This window comes from Pseudoliparis swirei, chromosome 8 (assembly GCF_029220125.1).
Source record: "Pseudoliparis swirei isolate HS2019 ecotype Mariana Trench chromosome 8, NWPU_hadal_v1, whole genome shotgun sequence".
NCBI classification, from domain to species: Eukaryota; Metazoa; Chordata; class Actinopteri; order Perciformes; family Liparidae; genus Pseudoliparis; species Pseudoliparis swirei.
This window is the reverse complement of record NC_079395.1, coordinates 8,444,774-8,458,296: the sequence shown is the minus strand read 5'-3', so window position 1 is coordinate 8,458,296 and position 13,523 is coordinate 8,444,774. Positions and strand designations below refer to the sequence as shown.

Sequence of the window (13,523 nt, the reverse complement as noted above, 5' to 3'; positions counted from 1 at the left end):
AACATGTTTGACTTTTTAATGGCCTAAATTCATTGTGTACAGTTGAAGGAAACCATGAGCCGGATGATGGCAAGATGGTTTAAGACCTTTGGTGAATAAATCCTTTTAACTTTCCCCGTCGGTGACATTGGTCTGCAGCTCGCTGCGCGTGTGTTCAATTAAAAAAGTAAAACCGGGTTTAATTAATTTGACATTGTTGACATTGCTACTACACATCTTCCTGACACTGTCTGGCCCCAAACACTCTGTGTGTATCTATAGTGGAAAGAGGCAAGCGTCCAAAGAACCAGAGGAAAAGCTTTAGTGTCATTAAGTACTCAGACATGCAGCAGTTCTGACACACAGATATTAAACGACACACACACACACACACACAAAGGACTGAGGGCAAGGCTGCAGAAACAAAGCCAAGCATTCCCATCTGGTGAGTCACGCAAGTACACACATGCACGCTCGTCATCCCGAACACCTTGGGATGGTGGCAGTTAAAAGCTCGTGGAATAACAAGCGTCGGAGTCGAAAAGGTGAATTAGAATTAAACTGGACAATTCCAGTTTCCAGATGGAAAATGCTTTGGAGGTTGTCAGGATGACATGCTCTGGGCGGGAGGCTCCACACCGGAGATAATCCTCACAGTCCTGCCGGCGGACAAGTTGAAACACAAATGGCTGCATTTGTGAAGGCTGCAGACACACTGCCAACAGAACGGCTGGCCTATCGGCTCCCTATGAAGACCGACCAGCTCGGCTGCAAACATATTCCTATTATTTGCCTTTTTATGCAAACTAGCATAACTTCGTGTGTCTTTATGCAAAGACTACTGATTTTGACTCTTGATATTTGTTTAAGCGCTCATTTACAAAGCTGCACAGTTAGAGGATAGGATTGTTTTTTTTGTCAGAATAGAGTTGAAAATAGACCGATAGCCGATCTGTGTTCACTCGAGATCAGATTTCAGTCGATATGTGTTCCTTTGCAGACAGACGGGGCGCTCCGAGAAGCAGAAGCCGGTTCGGCCGGTATTTAATCGCTCATCGCCGCCGCGCTGCTCTTTGTGAGGCTGCACAATGTAGACAAGGATGTATACTCAGAGCTTTTACAGAAAATGGCACGTCATGCAGGCGCAACGGTTTCAACCCAACTTGTTTTTCTGGACTTTGCAAATCCAAAAAGCTAAAATTACCTCTGATTTTCCAAATTTGTCAGGGAGGGAGAGAGAATGAGCGATTGATAGACTGAGAGAAAGAGGTCTGTGTTACATGTTCAGGACACGCAGCAGCTCGAACAACGGGATTGTGTTTCCTTCCAGCAGGGGGCAGTGTTACCGTCAGATTACAAGAGCTCACATGAGACAGCCAGGAGCAACGCTGTAAAGGGGGTTTAAGCCTCGTCATTAGGAGTTGAGACTATAATATGTGTGTGTGTGTGTACGCACACACACACACACATATTAGCCACCCTCTTCCCTGCAGGGGGAGTGATGCTGGAATGACAACAGCATGATGCATTAGCCGTAAGTGCTACAGAAGCCGGGCTGTCTGTACGAGTGAGAAAAAGTGCTGATGGGAAAAGCAGCATGCCCAAGAATGGAGACCAGCTTGAAAGAAAACCCCAGTCCGACCAAATCAAAACCAGACCAGACTAAAACGGACAGGACCAGGACCGGGACCTTGTTGTCTTACCTGGGTCAGTCCTCCCCCTCCTCTGGCGTGATCTCTGTCTCTTTATGTACCACTACTTTGGTCACTGACATGTCAGGATGCTGTTCTTTAGCCTCCTTTATGGCCTGAGCCAGAGCCTACATACGGGAGTGCAGTGCCAGAAGAGATCGCCAGGGGGAGACAGAGAGTGGAGAAGGCAGGGAGGGAGCAGGGATGTTTCATTGTGAGTCAATATGAGTCAACAGGGAAGCCACTTTTAGTCACATTTATCATACTTCCAGTATTTGTTAAAGTCACATCACAAGTTAATGCTTTGTGCGAAATAACAGATGCTAAGCCCGTCTAGATCATGTGGCCATGCTCGCCAAGCAGAAGATAGGGTCCTGAGGGGTCACTAGCATTTTACTTGTTCATGGTCATTGCTCAAATCCATTTATTGACTTAACAAGCAAAGACAAATAACGAGGGTAGAGGATAATAAATGAGAACCAGTATGAAAATCTGAGAGACCTGATCGTGGTCGATGTCTGTGTCTCCTGTGATGACAATCCGTTTCTCAATTCTTGTCTCTGATATTCCTCCTTTAACCGTCTGGCCAACAGAGAGCAGAAAGACAACTTAGAATTCACTGCACACACAAAAACATACGTCAACAAACATCTTAAAGCGATCAAACAGTGTTTAGCTTTCTACATACTTATTCATTTTAGAGTAACCTTTTTCTATCAGTCTAAATCCTTGAATGGGGCCAAATGACAACAAGGTTGTGCGTAAAAAAAGAAACACAAAATCACATCCTTTCTGGTCAATTACAAAACAAATAGATCAATACATATTAAAAAGGGGGACATTTTTTTCCGCAAAAGCTCCACAAGTCTGGAAACTACAAAGATACGCACACCCCCTCTCCTCGCTCTCAAGCAGACGTGCACCGAGGCGGCAGTCCTGCCTGAAGCTTCAAGTGTTATGAGGCCGAAAGGGACAATAGATGAACTCTCACCTTTGTGATGTGTGTGGTTGTCGTGGTGCTGGTGGTTTCCGAGGTGATTGTCTGAGCACTCAGCAACACCCCATGGTCCACGTCACCATTAGTGTCCACCTGTTGACAAGCAAAACACTCAGGACTCCAGATAAAGTGAAACTAACCTCGAAAACAGACTTAATGGGTTCCTATCAAATAATATTCAACAGTAATTTGTGGTGAAGCTGCATTAACTGAATTTGTGGCCACTTGTGGAGAGAGAGAGAATAGACAGCGTTTTATTTCTAGCCACCCGAGGAATTAATCCAATAATCACTGTTTGAATATTCGAATATCCTTCTTTTTAGCTGTTAACAGCTAGTCACTCATCTGTGCTGTAATATAAGAAATAGTAAGTGGTCATAATCAATATTTCATTCTCACTGCCCTCAGTGGTGTTTACCGCTACAGCAGGCAGCAGGAAAAAAAGTCTAAAATCCCACATCACACTTCCAGCCACAGAAGAAGCGGTTGAACAGTGAAGCGTTTAGCCGGGTGATTCCTCCAGGGGGCAGCAGAGAGCCGAGCGACAGGGAGAGCTCATATTTCATTTCAGAACTTCCATTCATTAGCTGGACACAAACACAGCTCTAAATACATGCTAATAAAGCTCAGAATCTGCTGTGTGAAATTATTGGCAATCTCAGTTCAGTTTTTTTAGGGCAGATTTGTTAAAAACAAAGATTAGACACCATTCTTTGAGCCCAACCATCTGCCATGTTTTTTCTCAAAATGGTGCAAGATGTAAAATGGAGGTCATGTCATCGTTTGTACCTCTGCAGACTCATAGGTGATAGTCTTTGTCTCCGTGTGGACTACAGGCACCTCTTTGGTTCCCACCGCGACGACGTCAAGACCCTAATGGGCAAAAAGATAAACAGGGCTGAAACAAATACGTGCAGAAGGAGAACTAAATAAAAAGCGCTCCAATTCAATTCACTGTCACATTTCGGTAAGTGTTCCCTGTTAACTTTGTTCTTAGAATAGCACCACCCTGTTGTACACAAGATCAAATCAACACAAAGAATTGTTGCATGCTAATAACGAAGCCAAAGGCCGCCATTGAAGAGCCAAAGTCTCTAAACGAGCGTGCAGTCATGCATTAGAGTCCCGGGTCCAGTGAAGCGGTGGAGGCTGGAGAATGTAAATCACAAGGTTTCAATCAAGTGTGTGCACCACATCTTATTAAAACAGGTCCCCCGATCTGCTCCGCAAACCAAACTGTGAGGATTAGAGGCATGTCCATGCTTTGGGTCAAGTTCGGCCCTTGATTATTTGTGGCAGATTGTGTTGGCAGGAGGGGAGGGTGGCGGTGAGGTTGCAGGGCCGAGGCTGAGGCCACCGCCGCCGACGCATGGTTACCTCCGACTGAGACTCGGCTGGAGGCCGTTGGCTGAGCCGGCCGTCTGGGGGAGGGGCTTCAGTCAGAGTCACCGCGTGTGGGCTGGACTTCTGCTCTGGTTCCTCTTTTGCACTATTTTCTTCAGCGTGGCCTTTTTCGTCTTCTTTCACTTCCTCCGATACCATATCTTCCAAAACCTTTTCGTTCAGTTTCAAATTCAGCTGTTCCTCATCAGGCTCCCCCTTCAGTTCTTCCTTCTCTCCGTCCGCTTCTTCATCCTCCGCTGTCTCCACTTCATCTTCTGAGCTGTCTATCTGTGCATGGTGGTATTTCTCTTTTTCAAAGGGCGATGATTTCAAGATGTCTGGAAAGCCCTCTTGACTCTCATTCCCTGCTGCGGAGCCTTTCTCTGTGTCTCTGTCCACCTCCTCAAGACCGTGTTCGAGCTCGGAGGGAAACGCTTGTTTCTCGAAATACTGCATGTGGTTGGCGACCTGGACTCTCTTACCATCTACTTCTGTGCGCTCTCTCTCCCCTGTGTTTTTTAAATGTAATAATTCATCTTCCAAAGCCTCCAAACAACTCTGTGCAGCTTCCTCTTCATCGGGTTCCTTGTTTGTTAGAGGCAGCTTCTCTTCCTTTTCACAATATCTGATGTATGCAGGCGCAACAGTGAATCTGAAACTTTCATGTGTTGACAAAAAAGCCTCACCTGTATCCTCTCCCTGACCTATAACCTCCCCCTCACCTATAACATCCCCATCACCTGTATCCTCTCCCTGACCTATAACCCCCCCCTCACCTGCATCCTCTCCCTCACCTGCATCTTCTCCCTCACCTATAACATCCCCATCACCTATAACCTCCCCTTCACCTGTAACCTCTCCCTGACCGATAACCTCCCCCTCACCTATAACCTCCCCCTCACCTGTATCCTCTCCCTCATCGATTACTTCCTCATGTATTTTTTCTGCAGCTGAGGTCAGCACTGCAGACTGAATCTCATCCGCCTCTGAATGTGTTGCTACTGGCTGGATTTCGTCTCTAAGCTCCACAGATGCACACTGTCGTAGGGGCTCTGAAACCGGTGCTCCTGAACTGATGCCACTCATATCTTCTGGCAACACATCTGCATTATCTCGCTGCCCCTCTGCAGGCTCTGCTGACATAAGTCGGGCTGTGATCTCAGCTGTCGTGTGCACTGGCTCAGCCTTTGCAGCCTCTGTGGACGGGATATTCACCGTTGGCCCCGTCGACTCGGCCGGTGCCGCCTTCGTTTCCATGGCAACCCCCATCTTCCCCTCTGGTTCAGCGGATCCCTGTGAACGATAATTGTACCATTAGATGACGTTTCTTCTTCGCCATTACAAAAATAAAATACACTCGGCACAATGCCGTGTCACGTCACACCCGACAGAGGAAAATGGTTGTGATGGTTATACATTCACAATAGAATTACATACAATAGGCATTAATCGATGAAGACATTTTAGTTTTCAGTCACACTAAAACCATGACAGTGTTGTATTTTGAAATCTGTGAGGACCAGAGGGGAGTGGTCACCTTTTCAGAGGAGGAAACACATCCCAGCGTAGACTGATGTGACAGAAGGATGGACGGACACAAGAACAGAGAGAAAGGAAAAGAGAGGAAAGTCAAAAGTCACAGTGAACACCAGACACAGAGTGAAGGGAGAGAGAGGGGGGTAAATGAAAGGACTGAAAGGTAAATATTGTATGGAATACCATTGTGGAGCAAATCCTAAAACATCAAATTAAAATCAGATCGCTGGCTCCACCAGCAGCAAACTTCACCTCATCTGCTTTTGACAGTTACTGGAGAACAGTGAAATCTCTTTTTAGGTAGACCCATACAATTTTCTTTCCTGACTCGCAGTGGAGGCAGAAGGGGATTTTGGAGGATGAAGTGGGGAAAGCTGCAGCTGTGGCACTGAGCCAAGGCTATTAAGTCACTGCTTTCAGGGAACTGATAACAGACCTGAAAGAAAGGAATGGCGCAGCAGAGCAAAACGGTAGAAAACAAACCGGAGCCAGACATTTCTTTCCTTATCAGCCGTGGGAGCCAGCTGCTGAGGCAAGGCTCCCACGGCTGTCAACAAAACAACAACAAAAACCGTTGTATCAAAAGTGAAGCAAGCGGGCTTGAATGCAACAAAAACTTGGCTGTTTGGGAAATGTGAGCGTAAACGCCGGGTGTTAAGGGACCGTTAGCCATGCAGAGCGCTTTGGTTACACTGTCGTTAGACTGCTTTGGCTGCGGCTGAAGAAAAGGCAATGGGGTAGGCTGAGGGCGGTGGCGGAGATATGGCGGGAAGCAGCCAAAACAGAGCTGTTGCTTTTAGTTTTCATACAGTACCACTGCTAAGGATGTAGTTGAGGATTCAGAAACTGTAATCGGAGACAGGCTGGACTTTGACTGCTCGGTCTGGACCTCTTCGAAGGTGAAGATTTCTTCTTCTTCCTGCTGCAGGGCATCAGAAGCTTTTGTCTGTTTTACTTCCTTTGTTGACTCACTGATGACCTCGGACTTCACCACTTCAGATAACCAGGATGCCATGGCCTTTTTAGGTGAGTCAGTACCTTTAATCTGAGTCATGTCATCAGTTTTTATCTCCGTCTTCGGACTCTGCATCTTGGTTTTGGCTTCTACAACAACAGAAGCGTCTTCACTGATGGATTCCTTCTCTTTAGAGGCAGACAGCATTTCGCTCTCCTCAGCTTTGGCCTCTTCAGGGACAACAGGCTCTTCTTCATCACCTGCAGCTCTCGTCTCTTTGCCCTCTGCGTCCACTTTATCATCAGCCTCCTTCAAGATAATGAGCGTCCCTTTCTTGTCACTGATAGCCTGGGACACCTCCTGTCTGACAGCCCCGGGGCTGACCTTCATCTCGGACCTCTCCAACACTTCGTCCACCTCCCTTCGGGTCCCGTCCATGAAGACATCATCGTCCATAGTAGTTGACAGGCTAATCCCGTGAGGCCCAGAGGAGGTGGCCAAATCTGTTGCGATACTATCGACCACATATTTCACCAGATATCCTGCCGCCTGGGGAGACACTTGGCTTATTGAAAATGGATCGATCAAGTTAATGGACAAAAGGGCATCACAAAGCCAAGACAAAGACAATAAGCTCAAGAGACTACTGATATAGAGATGACACAAAGACTGAGCTCCACAAATACTCAAGACAGACACACGGTTTGGATCTAGTTCTCTCCACATACGTGGTCGTATTACCTCTTAAAGAGACATGAAAGGGACGTTTTCTGTGGTACAGACACAGACTGTCTTGTTGTTTTCTTGAATAATACTTTTTAAAATTGTTGTCAGCCTTCTGACAAAATGAATTTCCTCTTTTGGATAATAAAGTTAATTTGATTCTTATTGATATTTTTAGGTTTGGGCTTTTCAAGCTTCAATTAAAATGTCATAGTGAAAGTGAAAAAGGGCAGATAAGGGAAACAAAGTGGAGAAATTGTACATGTGAAGGAGTACGAGACAAAATACTAACAAATGATGTGTCTGGAGCGACATAGAAACAAAGTGAACACAAAACACACTCACAACAAACAGAGCAAGCAGTTTACCTCAGTGGCTTTAGGTTCTACCTCCTCGAGTGGATCTTCTCCTGCAGGCTGCTCATCTTTAGTCTAAAGAAGCAAACAAATACACAAATAAATGAAAAGGTCACAGAGATCCAGACTAACACGTTGAAACGAACACGATCCAGAAGCCAAAGCGGTTCCAGTGAATCTGCTGCTTTTCATTTCAGTCACATTGATGCCAGGGATTCGTCCTCAGAGACTTTAGAGATGCTCATTTGTTCTTTGCGAGTCCATTCAGATAATGAAACACAGGAAAAGAAAAGGATGAAACTGCTCCCAACTCCAGCACTTAATGTCAATGAGCACAACAGTAACACTGATTGATGACGGCACCATCCATTAGAGACAAATGAATACGTTTATCGTCAGCTGCTGTCGAGATGTCGTGGAGACATAAGGTGATGGAGGCGAAGAATATAATAAAAAGAATATGCACTCGAGCTAATTGTCATGCCACTGCACCAGACTTTTTATGATTATTTAATTTACTGCACTTTGACTCATTAAGCAAACACTCTTCAAATGGATGTCTTTGTTCATGCTAAAAATCTCCTGGATGATGTCATGCTTCACAGCTTACGTCCTGCAGCTCCAGCGGCTCTATCATTGGGGCTTCTTCTCGGGGCGAGCGCACGGGGGACGAGGAGAGTCTCTTCTCCCATTCCGTCAGGCCGGGCGCGTTCTCGCCCGTCTCCAGGAAGGAGCGCTTCAGTTCGCTGATGTTGGTCTGGTGTTTGACCATGTCTTCCGGAGGCGAGATGTCCTACAGTAGCCGGTCAACCGTGACACAAGGAGGTGAGGCCAGGAGCAGCGCGGAGGGAACGACGGCCATGCTTTATGTTTGCAACGGTAGCTTGTCCAATGAACGACCCCAACAAAATGAAAGACTTTGGGAACCCTTAAATGCAGTTCTGAAAAGGTCTGGAATCAACCAATGCAGACTTAAATGAACTGCATTATAAGCGTCATTGTATATTGTTCACTGCAGGCTACCACAAACAGCCACACAATGGCAACACGTCCACTCACATTGCAGCTGGAACCAAGAGAGTAGCCGCTTGTACTTAAATGCTAAAAGGAGCATTTAGGGCGAGCTTAATTAAATGAAATTAATGGATATTCATGCAGAGATTCACAGATTGAGTTTTACAGGTTTAGTTAAGCACAGCACTCCCACATCTGATTAGAAGTCAACGAATCCACAACAACCGACTTAAATCAGTTGTATTTGTGTTGCTTTCGCCCTCACAGCAAAAGAATAGGTTAGATCAAATTGTCATGGCTCAAATTCACACAAGAACTCCAGAAAACAGAACGTAACCCTGGCAGAGTCACGAATACGTTAGACGTTCTTGTTATCAGTTACTCTTCATACAAAAAGCACCTGCATGCATATTTCGTTCATGCATTGCTTTCTTACCAACCTCTAGCATCAGATTACTATGCTTGATAAACACGTTTTCTCCTTTTACTCGCCTTATGAAACTATACTGTAAAGACAAAAAAAGGGAGATGAATTATAGTTAAAAGGTGCTGTGATAAATGTAGACTCCTGTTGGGAGATATCAGGAGGAGCTTTGTCTACTGGCTGTAAACGACCCGATGGCATTAGTCAACTCACTAGAAGAACCAGAAACCTTGAAAACTGTGAAATCTGACTCTTGGTTGCACCAGGAGGAAAAGAAACACGACTCAACCATTTACAAAGAACAGCACTTGAAAGTGAGCTGGAATGATGTGTTTAGAAGCAGCGACAGCTCTGCATCTGTAGTCTGTGTAGGGAATTTAGGTGAGAGCGAATGTCAGTCTGGTGTGTGTCCGATAGTGAGCATGTAAACAGAAGCGGCGGCATGCAAGCCGAGGTGGAGAGACGGCACAAAAGGGACAAAGCGGCTCAGTGCATCCAACGGCGGCGGTGGAGCGATGCACTGAGCCGGGCCATGAAGAGAGCCCCGGGTACCTGAGTCCGCATCTCAGAGTCGTCATCCGCGTCCGACTGACAGCAAGGAAAGAGGGGAGGACAGAAAGCGTGAGACGGGGAGGTAAAGGGTCATTAAGACAAGAAGAAATGCACTGGGGTGAATCTGGTGACGGGAAAGAGAACGTGAGCAGAAACATTACCAGAGGGTTAAAAAGATGGCGGGTGAATTTAAAATGTAAATGGGACAGAAATTGAGCCTTCACTACACCCCTCCCCCAAACAGCATTTGTCCAATCATAGCCATAGCAACCATAACGAGGCATGGCAGGTCTGTTTAGCTTCAGTGTTCCCTCAGCGTGAGCTGGTGTGCGCAGAGTTTGAATAAATGTCAAAAGCAGAAATGTAAGGAATGGCTTAAACAATGCGTTTCTTTGCTAAGCTAATTAGCGTTACTACCTCCAGTCGAGGAGCAGGAACAAACTACTTTGGGTTGCGTGATGACAATCCACAAAAAACAACTGTGATACTTCATGTACTATATTGTTCTTCTTTCTACTGTGTGGATGCCAGTCTTCGTTGCTATCAGAGTTTAGGGAAATGGTGTTTGGGAAAGTTTACTGCAACCCAACTCAGAGATAGTGTTGGCTTTGAAAAAACCTCCTCAGTCTATAAACCTTCACCGTAACCTTTTAAAGTGAATACAAACTGTTTAAAAATACAAAACAAGTATGTAAGAAAAGTGGCTAAACAAGTTACCTTGTTAGAAATAAATTAAAGCATAATTATAATAATTATAAGTTTGCTGATTTGCTGGTACATGCAGCTTTAGGCTCAGAAATATGTAGTTAATAATAGAAACATCGTACTTAAAGACTAAGTATCTCATAAGATCCTCACAAGAAAACTGAAGCTTCTATTCTTGCAATGTTCAGTAAGGGGGCGATGTTTAGCTTTAGGGTCGTCATGACTTGCTCTCTACTGTAAAGTAGAAGATAATGATGTACACAGAAAGTGTGTAATAATACATAATAAATGGAGAAAAAACAAGAACTAAATGGGCATGGTGCAATGCTTGTGTTGCATGCAGAACTTCACAAACACAAATTCTTCTAATTGTTTCAATTAGCATGACATTGATTATTCAGCATTCCTTTATTTCCCTTTTCATGCCTTTAATATGACGTATTTCCCGGATGTACAAACCTCTGTGGCGGTCATCTCTCCATCAAAGGCAAAGTCGGTTTGTTCGCTGTCGGTCTGCTTTCACAAACGGACCAAAACCGTTCCGAGTGGCAAGCAAGAAAAACAACAAGAACCCAACTTGTAAAACCCTTGAAAATGCATTTACCGTCACAGAGTTTTCATAACCACAAATGGAACAAATAGAAATGCACTGCTCGCTTCTGTAAGCTACACATTATCAGACAACACTGCAGAAAAGGTGGGGAAAAGAAAAAACGGAAGTGAAAAAGCAAATGAAAAGTAAGCAAGCAAAACAGACTCAGAGGAAGGTCAAACCTTCGGTCAGTCACTTTGACATTAAGTGCAACATTAAATTTGCTCTGGATTTGGACATGCCTGAATCCTGGTGTAAAATATGTGCGTGAAACATTTGATGTGTGCCGATAGTAAAAAAGGTACATGACGAACAGCACCCTGACTTCCAGGCCCTCCTCCCTCCTCTCCATGCATGTTGACACTACGGGTGATCTGGATGCATTCAACTGTCAGTCTCTCTGCAGCTCCGCATGGTTTACAGTACATCTGTGATTCAAACGGGTGTTTGTTGGTTGAGGGCCATGCAGAGAGACTGAGTGCACAGGGCTTCCATGCAGCAGTTGTTGATTTTGTAGCAGTCACTTTCTACACTGTGGTACCAGGAATGTGGATGATAACACTGAGATGGGTTAGGCACAAAGCTATGCTTCAGAATATGATATTTTGTGATATTTTCTAATTTGAATTAGTGACGAAAAGAAGATGAGGAGTTTTTCAAATCATAATTATTAATATTTTCACAAATAACTGTTTTAGACTACGCCTGATGGATATTTCATGGTGATTTGTTAGTGACGCTTAAAGCTTATGTATAGATGTTGTTAATGTCTAAAGAAGATGACAACATTTAGGCTGATGCGAGTGAAAAGTCACCAATTTGTGTCTAACCCGCTCGTTAAGGTGAAATGAAATGCCAGCCAATCAAATATGAAAATGGTGGGACTTGCAGGTTCATCTCTGTGTGATGCCGATGAGGATGTAGTCTACAGGATGAGAGTGTGCCCGGGCAGAGATGAGGTTCTGAAAGTAGGAGAACTGACAGACACTGGGACAGACAGTCTCCATGTCGGCTCTGAACTGGTGAAACAGCAGAGCAGGATACAGGACAGGATAATAGGGGTTAACTGTTGTAATGAACTATCAATCTAAGCCAGAGGCAGGTACTGGAACATACAGACGTACGCACACACACACCTCCTCTTCCTCTGAACTGTCATGGTCATGGTAGCCCTGGGCTATGGAAGCGGTCAGGGAGGTTGCCTTGGGCTCCAGGAAGCAGAGGCACAGCGCCAGGGGGAAAGAGAGGGTGAGGGCGTAAGGGACGGAAAAGCAGGTGGATAGCAGGAAGAAGAAAATGAAGAGGAAGCAGGGGATGAGCGACGGTGACTTAATAGGCAGGAAGTTCTGCGCGAACATAGGGAGGAAGTGCATCTCTGACATATCGGGAAAGGAGATGTAGCCGTCCTCATCCAGCAAGGCGGACATATCGGGCAGGTGCAGTGAGAAGGAGAAGAGCGTGCCGCCGCGGCTCTTGCCCTGCTCCAGCCTCTGCTTGCGGGCCGAGAGCAGCAGCACCTGCTCGTCCAGCAGGGCGGCCTTGCGGTCGGCGTGGGCTTGCCGGCGGCGGCACCCAGCGGCGCTCTTGGCTGGACTGACGGACGAGGCCCGTTTACGCATATTCTCCCTGCGCCTCCGCCGTACTTTAGGTGATGAAACAGGAGATGAGGGGAGTGAGAGCTCAGAGCGGAGGGGGTCGGTTGTGTACACATGGGAAGAGCACTGATGGAGGGAAATGTCAACGAAGGGAGTGTATAAATGGAGATGTGCGAAGGGGAAGGGGGCGAATACGCATGAGCAGACACACACACACACACACACGAGTATAGTGTGGGGTCAAAGGAAGGACAAGAAAAGAAAAGCTAATTAGTAAAGCGCACACAAGATGAGAAGAAGCACTTAGGCCTCGTCTGCTGCAGTGGGTTAAGCTGAAAGAAACTGGGACATTCTCATCCCCCTTTCAAAAGTCTCATAACAAAGAAAACGTAACTAAAATCTCGAAAAGGAAGTTAAAAAAAGATCAAAATTGCAGCAGCTTCTAAGAAACATCATCTGTTTCCTTGACAACCTGATAGCATATTTGCATACATCCACCCATTATCACTTTCTTTGAACCAAATACAAAGATCATTTAAGCCTCTAGAAAGTTCCTTTGTCCAAATTAAATGCAGCTCCGACTGAACCGAACCGGTGAGGAAGCCGGTTACCTTGGTGTCGCGCCCGAGCGGTGTGGTGCCAGTCGGTTCCTGCGTCTCATCCATCCGAGCGTCCTCCTGCTCCGCCTTCTCTTCCTCTGCCTTCTTCTCCGTCGTTACCATGGTGATGATGTCACCCGTGGTGCTGATTTTGGTTGCCCCATCAGCGGCACTGTCCTTCATGAGAGTCTCATGGTTCTCCATAATGGGTGCTAGAGGACAAGACAAAGCTGGATGTGACGGACTGGAACCAGAGACGTTCATGATGATAAAGCCAGGGAAAAGGGTTTCATTTGCTCCTGCGCATTGTTATCAAATACCCATTGTGGCTTACGCTGCCGCTCACACCGACAGCTTTACTCCCGCAAGTTTACTCGCCAGACTATTTGTGCTGGTATTCGCTTCACTATTTCCCGTGCTAT

General features: G+C 45.8%; 1 protein-coding gene across 15 annotated transcripts in view; it reads right to left on the bottom strand.

The window, feature by feature from the left end:
- The window catches only part of epb41l3b (erythrocyte membrane protein band 4.1-like 3b), a 45,954-nt gene that overhangs the window by 1,682 nt on the left and 30,749 nt on the right, over nt 1-13,523 (bottom strand). For 3 of the 15 annotated variants that reach the window (XM_056421888.1, XM_056421889.1, XM_056421887.1), the window contains exons 12-25: nt 13,114-13,313; nt 12,044-12,628; nt 10,775-10,828; nt 9,611-9,646; nt 9,075-9,140; nt 8,231-8,413; nt 7,633-7,695; nt 6,401-7,090; nt 5,588-5,620; nt 5,266-5,343; nt 3,457-3,540; nt 2,662-2,760; nt 2,172-2,252; nt 1,683-1,798 (exon numbers count right to left, since the gene is read on the bottom strand). In XM_056421888.1, coding sequence (XP_056277863.1) covers nt 1,688-1,798; nt 2,172-2,252; nt 2,662-2,760; nt 3,457-3,540; nt 5,266-5,343; nt 5,588-5,620; nt 6,401-7,090; nt 7,633-7,695; nt 8,231-8,413; nt 9,075-9,140; nt 9,611-9,646; nt 10,775-10,828; nt 12,044-12,628; nt 13,114-13,313 — 2,363 coding nt within the window. In that variant the 3' untranslated portion in view covers nt 1,683-1,687. The remainder of the gene's footprint in view (nt 1-1,682; nt 1,799-2,171; nt 2,253-2,661; nt 2,761-3,456; nt 3,541-5,265; nt 5,344-5,587; nt 5,621-6,400; nt 7,091-7,632; nt 7,696-8,230; nt 8,414-9,074; nt 9,141-9,610; nt 9,647-10,774; nt 10,829-12,043; nt 12,629-13,113; nt 13,314-13,523) is intronic. The other 12 variants (XM_056421894.1, XM_056421892.1, XM_056421890.1 and 9 more) reach the window with 12 other exon arrangements.